We start from the raw sequence: 26,935 nt of genomic DNA on the forward strand, positions 1-26,935 counted from the left end.
TGGTGTATGGGTGAAGCCCATAACCTCCTCTCTTATCTCTCATCTTTATCCCTTTAATATTTATACAGAGTATAGATAGGGGCTGGAGGCAACTTGTCTGGCATTCCACTTAGATGCCTTAGGCGTAATGCTTCAAGCATCAATCTCCCACCGCCTCAACAATGGCAACGTGGGTCAGACTGATTGCACACACAAAAAAATGGCTTGAATCACCTTTTTTTGGCGTTGTGAACGTGAGTCACCACCGGCTCACCACTGAATCAAATAAAGTTATCTTATTTTGTTTGATTTTGCAGATTGAGTTTATTAATAATATATTAGATAAGCTAAGAGTTTGTTTTTATTAGGATTCTAGAAGATTAGTTTAAAGTAGTTTTGTTTTTATCCTGATAGCTAGTTGCTATCTAGTCGGAGTTTTTTTATTATTCAAACTTCTCATGTATATATATGTACTGCTTTAACGCGAGTAAAGTTCAAAGTGCAATTTTCACGTTTCCTAAAAGCAGTTTTATTATTCAAATTTCTCATGTATATATCTACTGCTTTAACGTGAGTAAAGTTTAGAGTGCAATTTTCACGTTTCCCAGAAGCAGTGTCTTCAACATTTTTACATAGTGCTAATACTCTCTGTGCTAATACTCTCTCTCTCTCTCTCTCTCTCTCTCTCTCAGAGTGCAATTTTCACGTTTCCCAAAAGCAGAGTGGCTTCAACATTTTTACATAGTGCTAATACTTCATCACTACATAGTGCTAATACTCTCTCTCTCTTTCTTTCTCTCTCTCTCTCTCTCTCTCTCTCTCTCTCTCTCTCTCTCTCTCGTACTTTCAATTGCTATTCTTCTTCCAAAATACCAAAGAGGGTTTACAGGCATATCATAGAAAATTAAATTTGAGGAATGATAAATTGAAGGGCGCCCTTGCAAAAACCAGCTACAAGGGCCCTCCAATTGGACCGTTTCACCAAAGTCAAAGTGCATTTATGTTTCCTTTACTTTCATATTGTTCAAAGCCGTTTCCATAATTTTCTGCGCCTTCATAAATACACTTGGTTGAAACGGTCCAATAGGAGGGCCCTTCATTCTATCATTCATCAACAAAGACATGGTTTGCATCATCAATTCATGTAAGCCTTAAAGTATGTCATTAACTTTAAACTATGTTACATTTAAAGTTAGTAACAAAACCCTTTAAACTACTTGCAGCTACGGGTGAACACCATATAAGAAGGGAATGATATCAGCAGCACGACTGTGTTTTGATAATTGGATGAAGTCGCCTTGTTTTACATTGTTTAACCGGCTGTTAAAGGCTATTACAATTCCCAACAAGCTCCCAACACTTGGTTGAAACCGCCTGTAACAGAAGAATAAAACAAAAGAGTAAACAATAATACATGATATTGCTGGGGGAGTGATAAATCGACTCCCCAAAGTGTCTTTCTCTCTCCTCTAGGTTAGAGAGAGAAAGAGGAGAGAGATACACACATGGGGAGTCGATTTATCACTGCCCTATTGCTGATAACAGTAGCATGTAAATATACTACCCTCTTTTGATAACGGCACTGCTCACTTTGTTATAGCATATTGGGTGAGTTTGGATTGTCAGAACACTAAAATTCTTAAAGAAAATTGAACGTCTAGATCACACTGACATCATGTGGGTGGGTCCAGATTAGACGCCTCACACTTTTTTGACAATTGTCATAGGGATTCTACTGGTGGGCCACACTGCGAAATAACCGAGCCTAATTGCGTCATAGCGTGCATCAGAGGATTTTTATTTGTTGCGCAATCACATGTACAGTGATCAGGTCCATGTAATATTGTTGGTCATCACAAGTGCCTATTGCACTTGATCTGACCCTCATCTGATAACTCTAAACCCCAATCAAGCAAGATGAAAAAGACGTCTTACAGACGCTTTTAAGTAGGGCTGCAACTCGGGTCAGGCAGGTCGGGTTTTGGAGAACCCAACCCTACCCAAGAAATATCTCGGGTCGGGTTTTTTTTCGGAAAACCCACGATTCCCAAACCTGGCCCTACCCATGATAAATCTCGGGTCGGGTCGGGTTTTTTCACGTTGACACAATTTTTTAAGGAAAATTCTTGTTTGGCAAGGCAACTCAACTCATAGAAGCAGAAATTACACTCACATTGCACTTGAATCAAACAATGATGTAATTACACTCACATTACACTTGAATCAAACAATGTTGTAATTACAATCAAACAATGCTGAATCAAACACTTGAATCAACTCAACTCATAGAAGTAGAAATTACACTCACATACAATAACAGTGGGTGCGTGGGTTTTCACTTTTAACTTTTAACTAACAATAGAAAAAAATGTACATATTATAACTTATGTAACTCGGGTCGGGTCGGGTCCGGCCCCTTCAACCCGGCTCGACCCGAGACCCATGAAACCTGAACCCAACCCAGGCTATTTTCGGGTCGGGTCGATGCGGGTCGGGTAAAACCCGGCTCGAGTTGCAGCCCTACTTTTAAGCCTTTGATTTTTTTCTATGCCTCAGTCTTGCGAGTGAGATCCCCATTCGGCTTCAAACCTAGAGTCAATGGGCCATTAGATTAACGGTCCTGATCACCGAGCACTATGCTAAGTTGCATTGGATCATGGCCATTTTCACTCATCGAGATGACTTGATCTCATTTACTTCTCTCCAAACACGAGATAATGAGTAACTTAGATCAAACCACATTGTAGCAAATCATGCTGCAGCTGCACGGGAGCATGCCACAAATGACCCACGAATAGGAAGAATCCTAGAACAACAATAACATAGTATGCACGACGATTAGTTGGTCTCTATGTTGGATCCTAACACATGGCCTATCAGATGGACGGTCTAGATTGTACGATTGTTGTGATTTTGGGCCACTTGAGATCCAACACACGACCTATCAGATGGATAGTCTAGATTAAGCAAAGATGGAGTCAACACCTCCATTTATGAAAGAATCAATCCATGTGTTTGGTATGATTATATGAAGAGATATACCTTAATCAACTCCATTACATCCATTTCTTCAATGTCTAAAGCTTAAAATAAGAGATAAATGGGGAAGACTTTGAAAAGAAATGCACATGCAGAGGAAGAGGTGGTTCCCCTCAATCTCTCAACGTGGAAAGCAGTCAGTAACGACAAGGATACACGAGAAATAGCCGAGATCTTGAGTCAAAGACGAGATAAATTTTTTATTGCAGCCCGATCATGATACAACGGTGATAAGAAGCTCCTTCATGGATTGCTAATGTCCTTGATCATTTTGTTTTAAAAGGGAAAAGGAGTGGCACTTGGTAGTGGAGGTTTGCATCAAAGAACTCCTTTTTTCTTTTCTGCTTGGTATGGAACTTGGTAGTGGTAGGGCGGGACTTTGATGGAGGTGCCAATAGGTAAGGCTTAATCACAACTTCTGATGGGCCCAATTAGGTCAATCATGTATTAGTGTGGGCCCCAATTGAGTAACATGTGGAAATGGTTGGTGGGCCACGAGCTACCCTTTGCTCAGGTGTTGTGACTCTTTACGAAAGAGAGGCGGCCTTCATCACATGAAAAAGAGGCTGCACTCTCTCTCATTCTCATTATATATTTGCGCGAGAGATCCCCAGCTGTAAACTCCCAACGGCTATATGTTTGTGCTACCAAACTGCTAAACCAGTCCCTCATGAAGAAAAGATCAAATCATATGGAGGATCCAGCTCAAACCAATCCTCCCAATTTGATGCTCCAGAGCGTCTTGATCGACCCCGGAAAAACAGAAGAAACTTTGGATGGTGAAGCAGAAACCAAGTGCTTGTGTAACAATACCATAGCCCAACCGTTGAGGATCAAGAGCGAAGTGAAAAGGGTCCTGTCGCTCAAGCCTCGGAAGAAAATGGACAGGACACTTCCCAGTGCCAAGAGAGGTCTTAAAAGCTTGCACTTCCTCGACAAGACATGCTCCAGAAAGGATGGGTGGAAGACGGTCGAGAAACAGTTTGATCAGTTGGCTGAAAATGGAAAGCTCTCCAAAGATAAATTCGGACAGTGCATTGGTGAGCTTTTTTTTTTTTTTTTCTTTCAAATTTTGGTCTTAAGAGTTTGAATTTTAGACAAAGGTACTGTGTAATAATTTGGGAATTGTTTGTGAAGGCATGACCAATTCGAAGGAGTTCGCTGGGGAGCTGTTTGATACCTTAGCCCGGCGTCGGAACTTAGAGATCAAAACCGGTATATCCAAGGATGAATTGAGGGAGTTTTGGACAGAAATGACTGATCAGAACTTCGATTCTCGCCTTCAAATATTCTTTGACATGTAAGAACACTATCACTTACCCTCAATTTTTTTTTTTGGAAATTTCAGATATAGAGCAAAGATAAAAGTGATTTTGTGTAATTCTCTATAGGTGCGACAAGAATGGTGATGGGAAGCTTTCAGAAGAAGAGGTGAAGGAGGTAAGATTGGAAAATAAAACCCTAGTAAATTTCTGTCCTGTTTGATATTTATTGGAAGTTATAGATGGGTGTCTTGCTTTTGAATTGAAGGTGATTGTGTTGAGTGCCTCTGCAAACAAGCTAGTAAAGCTTAAGGAAGACTCCGCAGTGTATGCTGCTCTGATAATGGAGAAGTTCGACCCTGACAACCATGGCTACATAGAGGTACTCAGGAATCAGAGTTGTTTCGAAGCTTTGTCTGAACATGAAATTATTTGCTTTTTTTTTTCTTTTTCAGATTTGGCAGCTTGAATCCCTACTTGGAATGGTGAGCTCACAATCAGGGGAAGATTATGCCAAGCATAGCCAAAATCTCACCAAGACGATGATTCCACATCGATATAGAAACCCGATTAACCGTTTTTTCAGCAGGGCTTCTGATATTATTCATGAGAACTGGAAGCAGATATGGATCCTTGTGCTATGGTTGACTGCAAACATGGTTCTGTTTATATGGAAATTCGAACAGTACAAGCACAAGGCGGCTTACGAAGTGATGGGAACTTGTGTCTGCATAGCCAAAGGGGCGGCCGAGACGACGAAACTAAACATGGCATTGATCCTTCTGCCCGTCTGCCGAAACACCATAACCAAGCTCAGATCGAGCTTTCTCAGCTCAATTATCCCCTTTGATGAGAATATCAATTTCCACAAGGTAGTGAAATCCATGTTTCAACATACCATAGTCGCAAATCTATATATATATATATATATATATATATATATATATATATATATATATATATAGAGAGAGAGAGAGAGAGAGAGAGAGAAAACGGTTCCTACACATATGTGTAGAGAGTTCTCTACACACTAGCTTAAAATACAGTGGGGGCTCACATTGTTTGGGTGATCCAAGCCATCCATTTTAAAGGCCCTCACATAGATAGGGTGTCTACAAAAAATCAGATCCATAGGATCGTCCCAACCCTACGATTTGTGGAGGTAAAATGGATGTCTTTAAACCTTCACAAATTAGTCCATTTTTTGCCTCCACAGTTCGAATGGTTATGGATCTGATTTTTTGTGGACACCCTATCTATGTGAGGTCCTTAAAAATGAATGGTTTGGATCACCCAAATAATGTGGCCCCCACTGTATTTTAAGCTAGTGTGTAGATAACTTATCTACACATATGTGTAGGAACCGTTTTCTCATATATATATGCGTGGGAAATTTCTCGGGAAGTGTATATAGGGAGACTTTAAATTTTTTAGCATTTTGATCATGATATAATGCTCCTGAGCACAGAACAAATCTCCTTCCAGGTTCTAGAGCAGCCATAAACTTCATGGGCCAAGCATAAGTGCAGATTATTAGTTATTTGGGATTTATATCGGGGAAAAAATAGGAAAACATAATATTTAAAAATATATAATTTAAGAAAATATTAAGTAAAAAATATCGTAAAATTATCATGGATGAGATTAAAGATATATGTTTGTGTAGTACTTTTTTCCTTTCATTCCTAGAGGCACCAACTATTGTCTAGTCAAATCAGAAGCATCTAGAACCTCATTTTATACGGGGCAATCTTTACCGCCTGAAGTGCACTTGTAATATTTCCCTTTTAATGAATTTGGCATATTTATCAAAAATGAATATCATAAAATTATCATAATATCATCACAATATTTTCATGATAAATAATAAAAAGGGACATATTTTCTGCACGATACCTCAGATAAGTTATCTGCGCAAGAGCTCAAAAAAACATATAGGGGCGCATTGTTTGGATGATCCAAAGCATTCATTTGGATAGTCGAAAGATAGATAGAGTGTGCACAAAAATTCTAGTCCATAGGATTATCCTAACCCTTCAATTTGTGGAGGTTAAACTGGATGGGTATAAACCTCCACAAATCTGTCCATTTTTAACCTCCAAAAATCGAAGGGTTAGGATGATCCTATGGAGCTGATTTTTTGGGCACACCCTATCTATGTAAGGGCCTATCAAATGAATGCTTTTGATCATCCAAACAATGTGGGCCCACATGATTTTTTGAGCTCTTGCTCAGATAACTTATCTGAGGTATCGCTTAGAAAATGTTTCCCCATAATAAAAATAAAAATATCATAATTTTTTTTTAAATTTCAAGATTATAACCGCGTTCTGTGATTTTATCAAAATGCTGCTATTTTTATCAAGACATTTTGAAAGTGTTATTTGTGATCATGCAACATACCACTAAACATGCCAAAAGACCATTCATTTCTTTTCTTTCCTTGATTTGCAGATTGTTGGATTGGGAATTGCTACTGGGGTACTTGTTCATGCGACAGTTCATCTGGCATGTGATTTTCCAAGACTAATTACATGCCCAAACCCCATATTCATGAGAAATTTAGGATCCAATTTTGGTTACAAGCAACCGACATACGCTTCTTTATCAAAAAGTATTCCAGGTGTCACAGGATTTTTCATGATCATCATAATGGCATTTTCCTTAACCTTAGCAACACATGCATTTAGGAGGAATGTTGTCAAGTTGGAAAGGCCCTTCCATCACTTGGCTGGTTTCAACGCCTTCTGGTATGCCCATCACTTGCTGGCTCTAGTCTATGTCCTCGTGGTTGTTCATTCCTACTTCATTTTTCTCAGCAAAGAATGGTACCAGAAGACTGTAAGTACCACGACCCTTTTAGTATATTAAACTCTTTAAAACAAAATCTGGTGTGGGACGGATTTGTATAAAGGGCGTTAGAGGTGAAAATTTGGGTTTTGGATCCAAAAATATGTGATTAGATTCGAAAAATATTTCTACTAGATTTATGGTAAATTTAGAAGAATGCGGACATAATATAAACAGTTTTTTTTCAGACTTGGATGTACCTTATGATCCCGGTCATCGTATATATTAGCGAGAGATTAATCAGAGCATTTCGCGAAAAACATCATCATGTGAGCATCATTAAGGTGAGTCTCAAATGATTTTTGTAACAAATGTAGTTAAGAAATGTTCAGATCATCAAACTTACTGTTCTTCAATGCAATATAAATATACAGGCAAAACCCCTTCCAGATGTCCTCTCATTGTATATGAGCAAGCCTCCAGGATTTAAATACAAAAGCGGAATGTACTTGTTCATCAAGTGCCCGGATGTGTCACCTTTTGAATGGTAAATAGTATTCACAAGATATCATTAAAAAAAATGGTATTCACAAGATAGATATAAAGACAACCAACATCTCCCTGTAGTAATTTATACTCTTCTTCTTATCTGGTCTCAACAGGCATCCCTTCTCCATCACTTCTGCACCAGGAGATGACTACTTGAGCGTGCATATCCGAACTGCGGGAGACTGGACATCAGCAATTTGGAAGCTATTTGAAAAGGTGTGTAGATATCACAATTCTGAACATCAAAACTCGTTGGTTTAGTTTAAAACTCGCAAGAACCAACATGGGTTTGTTGTTATGCAGATTTCCGAAGCTCCGATCAGTAAGAAGAAGGCTACTCTAGACAGAATTGAAACCACAGTAATAGTACATGATGAAGTTTCAAAGACCAGGTGATTGGAATTGAATTATTCAAGTCTCTTGGCCAGGTCTAAGTTGCTGCTAGTTTATCATAGATGTCTCACTCTTCTTTGTTGCAGACTTCCAAAGATCTTTATTGATGGGCCTTATGGGGCCCCTGCTCAGAATTACAAGAAATACGACATTCTTTTGCTTATTGGGCTTGGAATTGGAGCAACTCCATTTATCAGCATACTAAAGGATCTCCTGAACAATATCAAGTCAAATGAGGCCAATCTGGTGAGTAAATGCAGTGTTTAGTGTGGAATACGAGGTTTTGGAATAATCACCTGCTCGAATTGAAACTATGCCAAATCCCAAGGCCAAACAGTAAATGGTTGAGGCTGGGGAGATTTGTCCTTTTGGAGATCCTTCATTTATTGGATTTTGTTTATTATTATCTTCTTATTGAATTCTCTTGATTGCCATTCTCTTTCTTCTTCCCATTTTCTCTCGAATTTGTTTAATGGATTTTTCGTTTACTCAATCAACTTAGTTGATTGGTCTGAGTCACAGATCTCCAGCGACCTCCACACTGAGTCCTGGTTTCTAAACATTTTTCTAAACCGGTGCAGGAGCCTACAAATGGACATAGAGCAGATGCGAACAAAGGTAAATGTCCTGAAAGGGCTTACTTCTACTGGGTTACAAAGGAACAAACCTCATTTGAATGGTTCAAAGGTGTCATGAACGATGTTGCAGAGAGTGATCAGAATGTATGCTCCCTCCCTCCCTCCCTCCCTCCCTCCCTCCAAACTGAACTTTTGGGTGAACTGACTATAAAAGTCTTTGTTAATTGCAGGGAATTATCGAAATGCACAACCACTTGAGTTGTGTATATGAAGAAGGAGATGCACGGTCAGCACTCATTGCCATGGTTCAGTCACTACAAAGTGCCAAAAATGGAGTTGATATTGTCTCCGGAAGCCGGGTAAATATTCTTCAACACTGATTAGAAACTCCCAAAGTCAATCATCAACTCGCCTGAGTCAACTCAGTGTTACCTTGGCCAACTAATAGTTTAAGTCCAAATTTCGCCCTACCAAGTCAATCAAAACTCTTTTGACTCAACTGCTTTAATGAAAAATTGATCGCATCAATCATTGACTCACCTGAGTTTACTCCCTTTTTATCTCAACCGAGTTCTCATCGAGTCAAAATCCTTAAATACTATTCTTCAATGTTTAATATACAGCATTATTTTGCAAATGCAATGCATTTGAGTTTGGTATCTAACCCTACACATACATGACAGATACGGACACACTTTGGAAGACCCAACTGGAAAAAAGTGTTCTCTGAAGTGGCCAACACCCACAAATCCGCTCGAATTGGTAAGCCATAGACCAACTGCTCTCTCATGTGTTTACAGATCAAGCTATCAGTGTGCAATCGCTAATTCATGAAATTTCAGGTGTCTTCTACTGTGGACCCCCCACACTTATAAAACAGCTGAAGGATCTGTGCAAAGAATTCAGCCATAACACAACGACCCGGTTCCAGTTTCATAAGGAGAACTTTTAGAACAGATCCACAGCAAAGGTGACAAGAATCACAAACATGTACACAAAGCAAAAACTAGCTTTCGTTCTGTAAAACAATCTTATATACAGTCTTCCTCCTGTAGTCAATGTACTCGACATGATATGAAGAAAAGGGAAATACAGAGACATTTCCACCCTGCCTCTCTTGATTATTATTTTTTTGAAGAGTAACAAAATTTATTAATAAAGGCAACCAGATTACATCACTGGGGACAATATGTCCCCCTTAATGTGTCAAATGTACACTATCCTCACATAATTCCGAAATAGTACAAGAAAAGAAGGCTAGCCAGCAAGCCTCCATGACAAAGCATTTGCCTCTGCTTCATTACCATTGTATTCTCTTGCCAGACCAAAGAATGACATCAACGTCCCATTAGAGTCGCGAATGACTCCACCGATCCCAGCCCTAACCGGCTTATCCTTAGAGCTACCATCAAAGTTCAATTTTAGAAAGCCGTTCGGTGGAGCTTCCCATTTGGGCTCAATTTTTCTGCTTCATTTTCTTCTTGGTCGTCATTGTACGCCACATTCTAAGAACCAATGCGCTAGTAACCAATAGCGGGTCAATCTGGATAGGGTGATCCTGACTAGAAGCAACTTCAACTCGTGAGTGACACCCAGTGGCTCCAGTAACCAATAGTAAGAGAGTCAACCGGTCAGAAGATACTAGAAAAGAGTTATTTGGTTAAACAATCGGTCGTGAGAGCTCACCCTCAGGTGAGCGATTTGCGGTCGTGAGGCGGAACCAGACCACTCAAATCAACATTTAAATCAACCCTCAGAGATCTCCCAGGTTTGAGAGCTTGGGCGGATTCTTGCGAGGACGACTCGTTCTCTTGGGCACTGGTCAGGGAAGAGAAGCAGGCACCAAGGTAAAGAAGATCTTTACGTATGGATTGAGTGGTGTTAAGCAGCTAAAACCGTTCCTCGTGCCTAACCTCACCCACGCTATACCTGGGATTACCCTTGCTTTCTCTTCCCCATAATATCAATATCATTTTAATGTCTGCTATAATTCTTCCCCAGCTCTTTTATTTCCCTTTAAATATCCAATTGCTCTTTCTCTCCATATATGTCACACTAAGGCAAAAGGGAGTAGCTTCCATAACGGTTGCCCCATTTCTCCAAACGGTCCTCTTATCTAATTTCTTAATACATGCATAATGGATCTTTGGTGCACCCACCATAATACATAAGCTATTGATAATAGACAACAGAGTCGGAAAGAGAACGGACATTGCAACATCAAATGATCTATCAAATCTCCATTCCTTTTGCAAAAGATGCAACGGCTAGCAAGAAGGACTTTCTTCTTTTCTAACGATCACATATGTTTATTGTTTAACTTTCCAACGTACATACAAATGTTGCCACCTTTGGCGAGGTTGCCGATCTCCATATTTAAGCACGGCTTGATGCTTCCCTGTTCGTGGAGTTCAACCTGCAAAACGAATGATCTAGCAGAGAATTCACCGTGAGGATCAGTGCTCCAAATTCTAGGGTACAAGGAGAACAATAATAAGAGTGAAGCAAACCAAGTAGTCACTAACTATGGCCTCACTACGGGTCGCTAAACGGTATAGGTCTGGAAATACGTGGCATAGACTGGACTCCCTAGCTAAACATCTACCCAAAATCTAGTGTTCGCACCCTCCCCACTTTAAACCTAACTAAAGGCTCGTAATCAGCTCTAGGCACGCATATGGTCTTCCATGCACCCAAACCTTCGCCTAACGTTGGGTTCCTACTCTCCCAATCCCCAAACCCCTCCCATATTTATCCCTTACAATTTTGTGCCATAGGGCTTCTTTTTCTTCTCCATACCCCGCACAATCATTTCCCATTAGGGCCCTATTGTGCAGCTTTATTTTTCTAATTGCAATACCCCCATTGATCTTCAGTCTACAGACCTTTTTCCAACTCATCAAGTGCTTGATCCTTTTCTTCGATCCCCCCTTCCCATAGGAAGTCTCTTTCCTTTTTTTTCTTTTTTTTCTACCTTCGCCCAGATCCTTATTGGCAACAAGCCAAAAAATCTCTATAGTATACTCCTGGAAACTAGAAAAGGGATGGTACCCGGGGGTCATTTACAAAGTGGACATAGAGAAAGCTTACGACCTGGTGGATTGGGATTTCGTTCTCAATCTCCTGGGAAGGATGGGATTGGGCAAAGGTGGGGAAGTTGTATTATAGGGTGAATCTCTTGTCCACAGTTTTCCATCCTTATAAATGTGAAAGTAATCGGGTTTTTTTAGATCTTTAGGGGCCTAAGACAAGAGGACATGCTCTCCCTTATCCTTTTCACTTTAGTGGGTAATGTTTTGAGTAGGCTTTTTTTAGAGCCAAAGGGGTGGGCCTTTTTGAATGATTCTATATGGGCATGAACAATCCTTCTACATCACAACCTCAATTTGCAGATGACACATTGATATTTCTTGGTGTTTCTTGTACTCATCTTCTCAATGTGAGAAGTACTTCATGGTCGTTTGAGGTTTCTGAGCTAATGGTGAAAGCTAATGGGCCTAAGGATGTATTCCACTCATCATGGTAGGAGTTCATTGTTGGTAGAGGGTGATTTGTCCACTGTCTTGTCATGGATCAACGGTGATTCCTTGGGGTCATTTCGTTTCACTAACATCATCAACGAGATTAGAGTTATCATCTCTTGTAGTTTCAAGTTTTTTGTTTTTTGGCAACAAACCCTCCAAAGTGCCAAGGAGATAGCTGATACGTTAGCAAAAGGGGGTCTGACTTTGAAGTTTGAACATAGATTCTTTGTATGTAATGCAATTCTACCCCCATGTAAATTCTGGTTTGTTTTTTTTTTTTTTACTAAAGCCACTCTTCAAAAAAAAAAAAAAAAAAAGGAATCTCTTGCACTAAACCAAGGCTAAAAAGTCCTCTCAATACGCCAAGATCCAAATCTCCACGCATTACATCAGAACTTACTGAAGGTATAACTTTTTCAGTAGAATAAATACAATCAATTTATAAATAAGGCATGAAATTCAAACGCATAAGAAAATGGGCTACAGTTCAAACAATCCCATGGGAAGAAACAGTCTGCTAACCCACCCACATGCATAATATATACATAATAGATGCATGCATATGTATATAATATCATTTCTTGAACCTCATTAAGCATAACAGTTATAATGAAATCAAGTATATTCTAGTCATAATTCGAAAAGGAGTCATCAAACCATGGAAACAAATATTCTTGCAAGAAACAAAAATACCAGTTCCAAACAGCCTACTAAGGATAATCGACTCATCTTGACATTCACAACAAATCCCTTTCTATAAAGAAAGTAAAATATTGCTTTATATCTTACAGGCGATCCAATCGTTCTCAAATTATCAAGCATAACTCAATTGTTTCCAATAACCCAGGAACAAAATTAACAATTGCAGAGGAACGACAGGACTTCAGAAGAAAATAAAGAGTGCAATATAAGCTCTACCCTGATTGATCTTTGTTCGTACTCCCCTTGGAAACTCCCCTCCTCTCCTTCCCAAAAGCAACCTCGTCCATGTTTTGCCCACGTCGCCTATACCTCCCGCCAGATGCCACAAACCCTGGACAAGGCCTGAAAGCCTTTATGGGCCACCACCCAAAACCTGGGACTGTTGCTATCCCACCTTGAATCCTCCCCTCGCCATCACATCCCTTCTCTATTTCCTCTCTCCCACAGGCCTTACAACCCCTAAAAGTGCATAAGATGATTAGAAATGAAAAACAAAATATTCTTTATGTACTTTTTAACTAAATTTACAGGCTGCACAGAATACATATTAAAAAAATAAGATGCTCAGTTATGCATGAATTAGGCATACCATTGTTTCCGTTTGAAAGGCTTTATTAAGCAGAACGTACCACAGTAAAACAATATTCATCTTATTTACAAACAAAAATCTGTCACTTATAAGAATCCACAGACACTTTGACCATTCGGGGAAAAAAACCAGAACCCATGTGATAACTAGTGATAGAACAGATCTCATTTTACATAGAAATGAATTCTCATCCAACTTAAAAAAGGATGGATGTGATGTTTGACAACTTACACAGATCCGAGTAATGGAAGAAAGGTTTTCAGGTGATTCCAAATCATGCATTATAATGATTGTTTTCTAAATCAATTATATCCTCACATTATAAGAAAATAATCCAGTGTCCAACTAACTAAGAGGAAAAGAAAATGAAAAACAAGCACAACTCCATGCTCAAATAATGAGTTGTAGAATTGTCTTGATCAGTTGGGACATTTCAAGCATTCCCATTCTAATATCCACATATATTCCCAAGCTGACACTAATGCCAGCCTCCCTAGTTTTAATAGCAGTACTGCTTACTTTACAAACAATTTTTGATTGGGTGATGATAGTTTTTTGGGCATTGTAATTACCCTTTAACTGCTAATTAGAAAAGGTGTTAATAAAAGAAGAGTCAAGATATCAATTCTCCCATTTCACAAAGAATAACTAATTCCGGGCTAACCCAAAGAAAACCAATAGCAACAGTAAAAAACTGAAAACAAATTAAAGAAAATCACAAGTACTTAAGAAATAAAGCAGCATGTTATTATCACTGCCATAATAATTGTAATAAGTAGATAAACAATAAGTGTAAGATTGAAACAAAATGTAAGAAACCCAATTCAAATAAACTTTAGCTGGCGAATTAGAGAAGGATAATTTCCTTGCCATCTCAAATCTCCACATATCACACTACTGAAGAGTTATCTAAACTTCCATTACAATTCGTTTTTTTTTTTTCGTAAAAATGTGATGAAGTTAAATAGGAGTAGCATCATTAATGAAATTACAAAATAAACTAATTAACAAAGAGCTAATGGGATATGATTATGAACCTCAGTTGAAGATTTTCTCCGCTTTCAATAGAAGAATCGGATTCTGTGGAAACCCTATCAGTTGGAGGAGAAGGGAAATCTTGTAGTGAAGTAGAGTGGTATGGTGTTTGAAGAGAGGAAGAAGAAAAGAGATGGGGTTTAGTGGAAGATCTCTTGAGGGTTGGATAAGGGGCACGTGACCACCTGCTCGAATGGGAGAAGATGGATTGAGAGGTTGGAGTTGGAAGGAAAATTGCCATGAGAGAGAGAGAGAGAGAGAGAGAGAGAGAATAAGGAGATTTCGCTTAAGAGGTTGGCGTTTGGATTCCGGAAAATTGATAAAAGTCTGCACAGGGGAATGTCGCCTATTACGAAACGATAAACTTTTAGTAAAAAACAAAACGATAAACTTTTAGAAAAAGCAACCGATAAAAGGTTCCACCGAGATTTGAACTCGGGCTATTGGATTCAGAGTCCAATGTCCTTATTACCACTAGACCATGGAACCACTTGCGGATCAAAGGTGCCACATAGGGGTGCAAGTTTGGCCCTGTCAGCCCTGACCCGCCCTGAGCCCGACCAGGGCTGGATTTTCCAACCCTGAGGGCGGGTCAGGGTTCATTTTTTTAGACCCTGACTCAGGCGGGTCGGGTTCTGGGTTAATGCCTCGGGTACCCTGACCATATGTGCATGTTTCCTTTGCTAATGTTTTCTATTATCTTGGATTGATGTTTCTTTAGATTATTATTATTAATTGTCTCTGTTGCCCGTCATGTTGTTGAATTCATATTGTCTTATTTTGTTCCCTTTCTCTGTTTATTGATCATTTTGTTCTATATGATAAGTTGCTTTATTTTTTGCACTCTTAACAAGTATTTGCACTAGGGTCAATTAGGGCCGGCCCGGCCCGGCCCTGCCCAATCAGGACCAATCAAGGCGGGCCAGGGCCAGCACTGAACCCTGTAGGGCGGGCAATGCGTTGAGCTTTTTCAGCCCAGACTCAAGGTCAGGGCAGGTTACGGCCGAGATAATGGGTTCTAGGGTTGGGCTAGAGTTTTGAAAAACCCGACCCTGTTGCAGCCCTAGTGCCACATATCATAATTTAATACCTGCTGACAGCCCCATTTTGTCAGTTTTATTTTTTTCAACCAGAGTATCCTCGTTTTTCTTTGGGAAAATTACACTTACACCCCCTGTAGTTTCTGACACATACACTTCTAATCTTGCATTTCAAAACATGACAAGGACACCCCCTGAAGTTTCGTTGGGCTTTTTTAACGGGTCGGAGCTGACGGCAACGGTGAAATGACCAATATATCCTTTGTTTTTAACTGAAGTAAATGACGAAGAGTAAAATAGAAGTACAAAAAGTAAGAAATTTTTTTGCCTTTCCTCCTTCACCCCTTCGTTCCCAACTCCCCATCACGAAGAATTGGTTTAATATCTTAAATCTTCAAGTACCTTTATTCTGCCCTAATTTATGTTTTTGTGCCATAGTTTATGGTTTTGTGCATGGAGTTGAGGTTTTTTGAAATGAAATCCTAAAATTTTATATAGTTTTTTGGTGTTTTGTAATGTTTCTGTTGGGGATGTGGGTTTTCTTCCTTCGAAACCCTTTTTTTATTAGAAGAAGTTGATTATTTGTTGTTGTTTGGATAAATTAGGTTTTTTCCTTGTCGTTGTGTGAAAAAATTAGGGATTTCAATTCGAATAACTTAGGGGTTTCTGTTTTTTTAGTGTGACTGTGGGTCCCCCCCCCCACCCCTTTAGTTTAGATTCGATTTGCTGCTGCTAGTGGAATTTGTCGGGAATGTCGCTTCTTTTGCACCAAAACCCTAATTTTTCCCCCAATTTCGACCCTTTATGCATAGGAAGCCCTTATAAATTAGGGGTTTCTATCTGTTGTGTTTCTTTAAGGGCATATTTAACAACCATAGTGGGTTACTGTACCCATGGGGTGTGGTCCTCCTTTATAAATTCATATTTTGTGGTCCCCCTCTATAAAATTGTACCCATGGGGTGTAGTCCTCCTTTATAAATTCATATTTTGTGGTCCCCCTCTATAAAATCAGTGTTTTTCAATTACAATTACTGGGTTACTGTAGCCATGGGGTGTGTTTTATTGTCTTTTGTACCACTATGTATTTTAATGACATTGGTGACCCACATTTACGTCATTTAACTTTTGTTGAGAGACAATATAAGCTTAGTAGGGCAACATTTAAGTACATTTAGCTTCCGTTGGCCCTTTATTACTTTGTACAATCTAACTCCTTTATTTCTATTGGTCCTTTATGACAGTGATGGACTATGTTACTTTCGATGTCCACTATGGTGGCAAATTTGATAAATCTAAGAGGGCATATAAGGGGAGATCTGTTACCCACATTGATGATGTCGACCCAAACAAGGTCTCCCTTTTTGAAATGCAAGACATGATGTCGGAAATAGTAGGCACCCCTATGCACCTTTTCATGTATCATAGAATTGAAGGGAGGGGTAAGAAAGGTGGGTTTATTCTGATCAATTCTGATAGAGATGTGTTGCAAATGATGGAGGTTCATAGAGGGGAAAAAACTATCCATATATTTCTTGACACTCCCCCATTGCCACCAAATGTAGTTGATGTATTGGGAGTGAGCTCACAAACTGGTGTGTTGTGTGGGAGCTCACAGAGCGTCTTGGGAGCTGATGTTGGTGTGCATGGCCAAGTGGAGGTCCCCATTGAACAGGTTGAAGTTGATGTAAGGTTGGGTAGGTCAGTGAAGACCCCCTCTAAACAGGTTGAAGTTGATGTAAGGTTGGGTAGGTCAGTGGAGACCCCCATTGAACAGGTTGAAGTTGATGTAAGCTTGGGTAGGACAGTGGAGACCCCCAGTGAACAGGTTCATGAAAATTTGCCTAGGAGAGTGGAGAACCAAGGTGATGACAGTTTGGCTACGCCACGGGAATCCTCAGTTCAACAGACTGAACTTGATGATTGTTTTCCTAGCAATCTTGGTGAAGATTATGAAGATTATGAAGGTTCCGATGATTTTCTTGATGATGTCTCTAGTTTTTATGGTGATAGTGACCATAGCTGTAGAGTAGGAAATGACTCTGATTATGATAATGATTTATTGGGGGGAGATGAAGATGTTGTTGAAGAACAACCTGTAAATGAGAAGGATGATGTACCTGATGAATGTCCAGAGGAGGTTATATGTCCTGATCCTCTAAGGTCAAATGTGCATGAAGAAGATAATGATGACTATTGCATAAGAAGTCCAAGGTTTTCCTCAGATGAGCGAGAACCTAGAGTAGAGTTTAATGAGAATGTGGATATGCAGAAGCCAGTGTTGGTTGTGGGGATGATATTTAGCTCCCCTCAAGTTTTTAGAGCTGCTTTGAATGAATACGATATCCAGCATGGGTTCGACTATACTTTTCTGAAGAATGAGAGTTCAAGAGTGACTACAGTGTGCAAGAGTAAGTGTGGTTGGAGGATACACGCTTCTCCTATGCAGATGGGGGAAGGTTTCCAAATCAAAAGCTATGTGCCCACTCACAAGTGCCCTAGATCATATCAGAACCACCACGTGACTTCTTCTTAGTTGTCTTCTAAGTATCTTGAGAAGATCAGGGATGACCCAAATTGGAATATACATGCAATCAGAAAGAGTGTGAAAAGGAATTTCAAAGTTGATGTTTCCAACTCAAAGATACATAGGACGAAGAGGAAGGCTATGGTATGCATTGAGGGTGGTTATGTTGAGCAGTATGCTAGAGTTTGGGTCTATTGTGACCTTGTTAGGTCTAGAAACCCAGGTAGTTGTTTTAAGCTGAAGGTCGAAATGCCAACTTTAGATGTGATGCCAACCTTCCATAGGCTTTATGTTAGTCTTCATGCTATGAGGCAGGGGTTCTTGGCCGGTTGCAGGCCCTTCATTGGTTTGGATGGGTGTCATTTAAAAGGACCCTGGGGGGGACAAATTTTAAGTGCAGTTGGGAAGGACACAAATGAACAAATGTTCCCTATACGGAGTCTTGGACTTGGTTTCTAAGGACACTCCTCGATGATATTGGGTCAGTTGAGACTTATGGATGGATGTTTATTTCTGATAGACAAAAGGTATAACTCATTAATTTACAGTTTACAATACTTATGTGACACTCTAGATGTTATGTTATTATCAAATTGTTCCTTATCACCTTCTTTTGTAGGGATTGGTTGAAACCTTTGAGAAAATATTACCAAATGCCGATCATAGATTTTGTGTGAGGCATATGAACAACAACTTCAAGGCCGAGTTCAAAGGCAAACTTCTAAAAGACACAATGTGGTCAGCTGCCTATGCTACCCACTTAGAAGAAAATGGAAGAGATAGAGAAGTTAGATAAGAAGGCACATGCATATTTGCAGAAAATTAATCCTACTTTGTGGTCACGATCGGCATTCAACCCTAAGCCGAAGTGCAGCCTTCTTGTCAACAACTTGTCTGAGACATTCAATGGCTTTATCCTACCTGCTAAGGACAAGCCTATTCTGACATTGTTAGAAACCATCAGAAGGCTTCTAATGAGGAGGTTTCAAAAGCAGAGGTCTGCGATGGATAAGTATGAAGGCCCAATTTGCCCCAAAATTCAGGAGAAGTTGGAGAAATTGAATATGGGAGCTTGTGATTGCCACGTTGAGTGGTCGGGTGGGGAAGAATATGAGGTTCAGAGGCATGGAAAGCAATATGTTGTTAATTTAGCAAAAAATTGTTGTGGGTGTAGGAGTTGGGATTTGACAGGCCTTCCATGCACACATGCCATTGCTGCCATCTTTTACCAGAAGGAGCCAGTTGAAAATTTTGTCCTCCCATACTACCATACTGATGCCTTCAGAAAGAGTTACAGAGAAATAATTCACCCTATGCTGACTATAGAGCAGTGGCCTCAAGTAGACATGGAAGTTGTTCAGCCACATCCAGTGAGAAGGCCTCCAGGAAGGCCAAAGAAGTTGAGGAGGAGGGATGCAGATGAGCCCCGAAGAGCTACTAATCCTTTCAAGTTGGTAAGAAGGCATAGCTCCCTAAAATGTGGTATGTGTGGTCAATTTGGCCACAACACCCGCACTTGTAAGGGGCCAATCAAAGAGAAGAGAAAGGCTCCTTCTAGAGGGACAAGGGGACCTACTTCCGTTGATGTTGGACATCGTAGAGGCAAAGAACCTAGTATCAGGGGTAGAGGAGGAAGAGGTGGCATAGGGGTTGGGGGTAGCACAAACCAGGTACTATTAGTTCTAGCAATACATGTTTGGTGCTTCTTTAGAACAATTACTATTGTGTCATTGTTACATGTTCTAGCAATACAATTACTATTGTGTCACAGAGCAGGTCCTATTACTTCAATCAAATACATGGTTGGTGATTCTTTAGAATAATTACTATTATTTGTTTAGCTAATGGTTTTTGTTTCAATATTACACAGGCTAATGTTGATATTGGAGGAAGAGGTGGGAGAGGTGGAGCAGACCCTACTAGAGGTGGGGGAAGAGGACGGAGAGGTGGCAGAGGTGGACCCTTTGGGGTTGGCATATATCAAGGGCACTATTTCTCATATCCAACTAGACAAGTAATTCATAAACTTTTTAGTTGCTATCTGACCTTACTCTATGAATTATACTATATCACCTAACTTGTTTTTGTTGGAACATGTGTAGTCACCCAGGAAATCTAGTGGCACACAAGGTGCTAGTACTTTGTGCGTGGGAAGTACTTCTGGTGTTCAAGTAGGGGGACCATATGTTGGGACTCAGCAATCCGCAGCTCTTGGTGCCAACTGATTGTGTTATTTGGAGACCCTTTTGTGTTGGATCTGCTTGGTTGTGGGATGAGGAGGTGATTGGAGTTAGAGTTGTTTGCTTTGGTGCTTATTTGGTCCTTTTGGTTCACAGTTGTTTTTTTGGAACAATGAAATTTCTATTTTGAATGATGTATAGAGTGGTCTTCATGCTTTTGATCAGTGGGTTGTAATGAAACAATTTCATGGTTTTTTTCTTTCAAAGTTACACGGCTTGGAACAAATGATGGTCAGCAAACCTTTGATCAGTGGGTTGAAACAATACAACTGTTATGTAATGAATGTGGGATGCAATGAATGTGGTTGTAATCGATGTGGTTGAATGTGGTTGTAAAGATTGTGGTTGTAATGAATCTTGAATGTTATGTAATGAATCTTGGATGTAATGAATAGTGGATGTAATGAATGTGGTTGAGTCTTCAAGTTTCAGTTGCAGGTTCATTTTGCAGGTTCAGTTTCAAATGCTTATCATTTTGAAGGTTCATTAGTGGGTTGAAACAGGTTGTATGTTCATTTGCATGTTTATTCACTCAGGTTTTATAATGCGTGTGTAATCCCAGATGGTTGTATTCAAACAGGTTGAAAATGGACCCCATATGGTTGTATTCAAACAGGTTTTGTAATGGGTGTGTAATCCCAGATGGTTGTATTCAAACAGGTTGAAAATGGACCCCAGATGGTTGTATTCAAACAGGTCCCAGATGGTTGTATTCAAACAGGTTTTGTAATGGGTGTGTAATCCCAGATGGTTGTATTCAAACAGGTTGAAAATGGACCCCAGATGGTTCTATTCAAACAGGTTGTCATGGGTGTGTAATCCGAGATGGTTGTATTCAAACATGTTGTATTTCACACTAGGTTTGTAAAATATGGTCTCCAAGTGAATTGTAATTCAGTTGGAGACCATATTGCTTGTAATCACAATGGGTTTGTAAAATATGGTTCCCAACTGAATTGCCATTATTCACACTGGTTATTCAATGCAGTGCATGGGTTTGTAAAAATTCTCCCCAATTGTCATTTACCCATCTACCAATCCCTTTCAATGTAGTGCATGGGTTATTCAATGTAGTGCATGGGTTTGTAAAAATTCTCCCAAATTGCCATTTACCCATCTACCAATCCCTTTCTAAAAATTCTCCCCTATTGCAACTTGATATGCTTAAACTATCATCACATAGCAAATCAAATGTCATAAATATAAGAATTGTAGACTGATGTGGACCCCGATCCGGGACGGGGCGGAGGGACGTGCCCCCACGCGCGTCTCGCTAGATCGTCCACGTGAAGGAGAGCCCCACCAAGGAACTCTCGAAAGAGTGCCCCTCACAGCATGAGCGGCGATGTAAGGGAGATACCTCTCGATTCGAGGACTAGCCCGGATTCGAGACGCACCTCGAACAAAGAAAGAGTCGTCATCCAAGGAAGTGGGCCCTGGATCCCATGCTGTGCTCTGTTGCAACGGATAACCAGAGATATAAAATAGGGTTCGTGCCTGATGACGAATGGGGAAGGGATTAGGCGCCCCCAATTCGCCCAAGTGCTAGCACCTGGTCTCTCATGCCATTTATTATTAATTTTGAAGAGTTTTGGGAGAAAATCATGCGAAATGGGAACGGATATCCCCGAGATAACGTCTAGCTAATCATGCATGTCTCAGAGATGAATAAGAAGCACACACAAAAGAAATGAAAGATATGTCGCCTAAGAATAGCTAGGTTATGAGTGCCATGCCTAATTGGTGTCTAAGTTCTGGTGGACAAGCACATGCATGCTACAGCTAAAGGTATAGGATCTGTACATGAAAATAAGAAAACACAGCAAAATACGCAACACACGACTCAACAAGACAAATCCTAAAATTCTAATGCAGGACTTGACTCGGACCAGGATGGCCATCCATCCTAGCTGCACTACGTATCCCGGCCTCGGGAAGAATCAGAGCCAACGTAGTTCGGTGTCCTATGCTAAACTACAATGCCTAAACCTCTAGGACCGCTATCCTAGACTCGATCAACTAGACTCGACTAGTTTTTAAAGCTTTTTGTGCGATTGCTTAAATTCAAGTGGATTGTGATTTTTACGACTCTCTATATGTCCTAACTAATGCAGGTTGTTTAGCCTTAAGCTAATGCAGGTGGGCCCTACATCCTATGTGTATCTAGGCTGTGCAACATAAAGAAAACCATGGGCTGACTATATGCTTCCTAGTCTAGCCATCGGTTCGACTAAGTGTCTGACCGATCGACTCGAGGCCTCCTAACTCTAGGGACACTCACACGACAGGACACACCACATCAATACAAATCAAGACCGACTCCTAACTCTAAAACACCCTAAATATCTAGGACAGACTCCTAACTCTAGGGGAAGATCTTTTTGAAAAGGTTTTGAAGTTTTTTGTATTTTTGGGAGGTTTTGAAGTTATGAAAAATAGTGAAAGTTGTGAGAAATATTTACAAAAATGGTGACTGAAAATGGTGAAAGGGTGTAAAAATGGTGACTGAACTCAGGGTGCCAGCAGCACGCCTGAGCTGCCTACGTACCCCTCAGCTAGGGATCAAGCCATCCGTAGTTCGGACCGAATTCCTAACTACTCTGCACATGACTCAAGATTTTTTGAAATTTTGATTTTTAAAATGTTTTTGGATTTTGAATTGTTTTTGAGATGTTTTTGAATTTTCAAGTGTTTTTTGGAATGTTTTTGTTGTTTTCAAGTATTTTTGAAATGTTTTTATTGTTTTTTGACACCAGAGAATAAAATCCTATCATCATAAGGGTAGGGAGACTTCTGGAATCCCGCAAAGGTTGGACATCATCCTATACTTTGCGGGGGAACGAACAGGAAAATAACTCGGCAAGGGTTGGACAGCATCCTATACCTTGCAGGAGCGGGTAAAGATCACAACTTGATGGGAGGATGGACAGAATCCTAACCCCTATGATGACAGGAAAAAATTCCTGGACTGACTCTAGGACTGACTCCTGTGCTGAAGACTGTTATAATTACTATTTATAATTACTATACAAGATTACTATTCAAAAATACTATTCATAATTACTATTTATAGGTACTATTCAAAACTACTATTCATAATTACTATTTATAAGTACTATTCAAAACTACTATTCATAATTACTATTTATAAGTACTATTCAAAACTACTATTCATAGTAGGACCCGCTGATGTGGGACCCGCTGTTGTGGGACCCGCTGATGTGTGACCTGCTGTGGGACCCACTGATGTGGGACCCTCTGTGGGACCCGCTTTGGGACCCGCGGATGTGGGACCCGCTGTGGGACCCGCGGATGTGGGACCCGCTGTGGGACCCGCTGTGGGACCCGTTGTGGGACCCGCTGATGTGGGACCCGCGGATGTGGGACCCTCTGTGGGACCCGCGGATGTGGGACCCGCTGTGGGACCCGCGGATGTGGGACCCACTGATGTGGGACCCGCGGACGTGGGACCCGTGTAGTGCAAAGAATGAACAATTAAAAAATAAAAAAAATGAACTTACACCACAAGAGATCCAGGAAGGTGTTGACAGAGTCGTGCTTGTGTGGGGCCCGCTGATGTGGGGCCCGCTGGAGGTGGGGCCCGCTGGAGGTGGGGTGGAGGAGATGGGGATGATGGTGGAGAAAATAGGGGAGAATGATGGTGGAGGAAATGGTTTTGGGAGATGATCTCAAAGATCTGTAAAAAAAAGATGGTTCTAATGGTGAAGATGTGAAGGTAGGTGCAGGGTGACGGTTAGATCTCCGGCAAGATCGCCGGTGAAGGAGATTAAGAACCCCTCTCTCTCTCTCTGCCTCTCTCTCTCTCTCTCCAGATCTCCCCTTTTCTTTTCTTTTTTTCCTCTGGTTCTTTTCTTCTCCCTTTTTTTTTCTGTTCTTTTTTTTTCTGGTTTTTTTCTTCTCCAGTTCCCTCCCCTGGATTTTTCTCTCCTCTGGTCTTTTCTCTCTGCGAGAGAGAAGAAGACTGGGGAGGCTCTCATGACTCATCATGAGAGAGGATGATGGGTTTTTTTTTGTCCCCCTCTTGTCCCCCCCCATTTCCCATTTTTTTGCAAAATAATAAATAAATAAAAAAAAATAAAAAATAATTTTCAAATGGCATTGGATGCCATGCGAAAACCAAAACCACTCATTACGCCCACTTTAAAAACCGTGAAGAGCCACGCAATGAATCTAAGGTCCATGGCAAGAAACCATGAAGAGCCCAGCAGAAAGGAATCAAGGGTCCACGGCAATACTCCGTGAAGAGCCAAACATTGAATTTGGGGTCCATGACAATAAGCCATGAAGAGCCCAACATGCAGAAACAAATGACATGTAAAAGATATGAATGGAATGACTATGAATAGTGGGTCCATGATATTTCTGGAAGGACATATCACGAAGAGCCAATCGGGGAGCATGGGTCCGTAGTATACCTGAATGGTAGACCATGAAGAGCCAAGAAGTAATCGAGGGTCCACGGCAACAAACCGTGAAGAGCCACGCAATGAATCTAAGGTCCATGGCAAGAAACCATGAAGAGCCCAGCAGAAAGGAATCAAGGGTCCACGGCAATACTCCGTGAAGAGCCAAACATTGAATTTGGGGTCCATGACAATAAGCCATGAAGAGCCCAACATGCAGAAACAAATGACATGTAAAAGATATGAATGGAATGACTATGAATAGTGGGTCCATGATATTTCTGGAAGGACATATCACGAAGAGCCAATCGGGGAGCATGGGTCCGTAGTATACCTGAATGGTAGACCATGAAGAGCCAAGAAGTAATCGAGGGTCCACGGCAACAAACCGTGAAGAGCCACGCAATGAATCTAAGGTCCATGGCAATAAGCCACGAAGAGCCTAGAATGAAATTTGGGGTCCATGACAATAAGCCACGAAGAGCCCAACAAGAATAACAAGTAATGGAGATGAATGAAATGAGCATGGAGAGCGGGTCCATGATATATCCTAAAGGACAGATCACGAAGAGCCATTCAGGGAGCAAGGGTCCATGATGTGCCTGCCTGACAAACCACGAAGAGCCTTGGAAGGACAGTGATATTGCTGAGAATTGATTGATTTCGAATGATGATTTTTTTTTTTAGACTGATTGCCTCTTGCCGAGGAAATTGGGAGTATGAGTTCCTTGCTGAGAATTGGACTCAGATAACTTGCAGGGATTTGGATATTGACCATTTTTTCTGATTTTGCCGGGGATTGAAGGCTGCGCGAGCAAATTCTAGACTCCGCTTGGGAAACTGATTTTCTTAGAGAATTGACTCTTCTGAAGAGAGGACTCAACTGAGGAGTTTAGAGGTTAGGCTTGAGATGTGCTTGTACCCCTCTTATCCTTACTTGCTTGAGACATTGTTACTGATTGCCTTTGTGCGCTTGACATCTTTTATGACGCAAGTCATAAAAGATGCCCCTAGTATATTGTGTTTCCATGACAGGAGTTTTAAGAAGGCAAGACAATGATGGTTGAAGAAAAGATGTTTCGTTTCATGAAGGCTTGAGGATGCAAAGTTTTTTTTTTTTTTTTTTTTTTTTGTATGGAGAGAATAGGACAATAACCATGATGGCTGAGTCTGAAAATCTCTTCTTTCGCATGGCTCACTTTTGGAGGCTTAAGGTCTCGGGTAGGTTTGAACAAGATGTCTCCCGCCCCTTCTGATACCTAAACCAGGATTTACTCTGAATTTTCTTCGCAATTTGGAGGACACGCTCCCATTCTTCTAGCACCCGACAGTTTGGACTTTGCAAGGAAAGGGAACACAAATATGAAGGAGGAATAGATTTCCAAGGACTCGGTCAAAGAAGATTCTTGTTGTTCGGAGGACTCGACTCGCTTTCGACTCACTCTTGGATCTGATGTGTTATTTTTCAAGGGTATGGCTTAGCCACTCTTAGAGTATTTCGAAGACCGTGTCAAGAGGCACTATTCTCCTTTTTCGGTGTTTATGTCATGATTATTATCCCTTTTGGATTGCTCGGTTTCAATGCCCCAGTTTAGAGGAATGTTAAAGTAAGCTTGCTGGCACTACTTGGACCCCGAGATTTTACGCTGGTTGAAGGCTGTTTCTCCATCTCAATGATTCGCTTTTTTGTTGGAAGTCATTGCCATTGATCAGATTGCCTTTTCAGGTTTTCAATCTGACGGACCGCTTGCCCTAACTTTTGCCTGGTTCGCCCTTTCGGGTTTTCAATCCAGCGGGCTCGATACCCTAACTTTTGCCTAACCCGACTTTTCAGTTGTCAACTTAGCGGGTGAATGACCCTAAATTTTGCCTAGACCGCCCTCTCGGGTTTTCAGCCTAGCGGGTCTTCAAACTCCATCATTTTTTCTTCTTGACTTTGAACCACTGCTTGTTCACCAGAAGGACTTTCTAGGCGGGCTTGGGTTCAAAAGGGTTAGATATCGGAAGTTCAAACGATTTGGATCGAATCTGGTCTCGCCAGACTACCTACGTACCCCAAAAATGGAGGATCAGATCCGCGTAGTTCGCTTTGGGTTTAACAAAGAATGGTTTAGCTTTTTAGCTTCAAAAGTTTGAAAAGGGGATGATTTAGTTTTTATCCCCAAGGATTTGACCGAACCTGAATTGATCAAGTTGCCTACGTACCCCCGAAGAGTTGGGGATCAGGTCCGCGTAGTTCGGGTCGAAATGCCCCTGGTTTGCGGGT

General features: G+C 40.7%; 1 protein-coding gene and 1 non-coding gene across 2 annotated transcripts; one reads left to right on the forward strand and one right to left on the reverse strand.

The window, feature by feature from the left end:
* The first annotated feature begins 3,388 nt into the window (after window positions 1-3,388).
* LOC143860593 (putative respiratory burst oxidase homolog protein H) lies at window positions 3,389-9,699 on the forward strand. The gene is made up of 15 exons (XM_077371309.1): window positions 3,389-4,058; window positions 4,156-4,318; window positions 4,410-4,458; window positions 4,549-4,662; window positions 4,736-5,152; window positions 6,735-7,121; window positions 7,319-7,414; window positions 7,505-7,617; window positions 7,733-7,835; window positions 7,923-8,011; window positions 8,099-8,258; window positions 8,594-8,734; window positions 8,821-8,949; window positions 9,274-9,352; window positions 9,433-9,699. The coding sequence occupies exons 1-15, from the start codon at window positions 3,689-3,691 to the stop codon at window positions 9,540-9,542; spliced, it is 2,520 nt and encodes an 839-aa protein (XP_077227424.1). The 5' UTR covers window positions 3,389-3,688; the 3' UTR covers window positions 9,543-9,699.
* Window positions 9,700-14,854: 5,155 nt separating this feature from the next.
* Window positions 14,855-14,929, reverse strand: TRNAQ-CUG (transfer RNA glutamine (anticodon CUG)). The gene has a single exon. It is a non-coding gene; the product is annotated as a tRNA-Gln (tRNA).
* Between the last annotated feature and the right edge of the window lie 12,006 nt (window positions 14,930-26,935).

This window comes from Tasmannia lanceolata, unplaced genomic scaffold, assembly GCF_043159265.1.
Source record: "Tasmannia lanceolata isolate RefF3 unplaced genomic scaffold, GAP_Taslan_0.1 ptg000037l, whole genome shotgun sequence".
NCBI lineage: Eukaryota > Viridiplantae > Streptophyta > Magnoliopsida > Canellales > Winteraceae > Tasmannia > Tasmannia lanceolata.

What these genes read in the sequence shown, in the direction of transcription:
- LOC143860593 (XM_077371309.1), top strand. Translation starts at nt 3,689, where the DNA reads ATGAAGAAAAGATCAAATCATATGGAGGATCCAGCTCAAACCAATCCT. An exon ending in CTTCAAATATTCTTTGACAT is followed by an intron (nt 4,319 to 4,409) that starts GTAAGAACACTA and finishes AATTCTCTATAG; the next exon opens with GTGCGACAAGAATGGTGATG. An exon ending in CAGAAGAAGAGGTGAAGGAG is followed by an intron (nt 4,459 to 4,548) that starts GTAAGATTGGAA and finishes TTTGAATTGAAG; the next exon opens with GTGATTGTGTTGAGTGCCTC.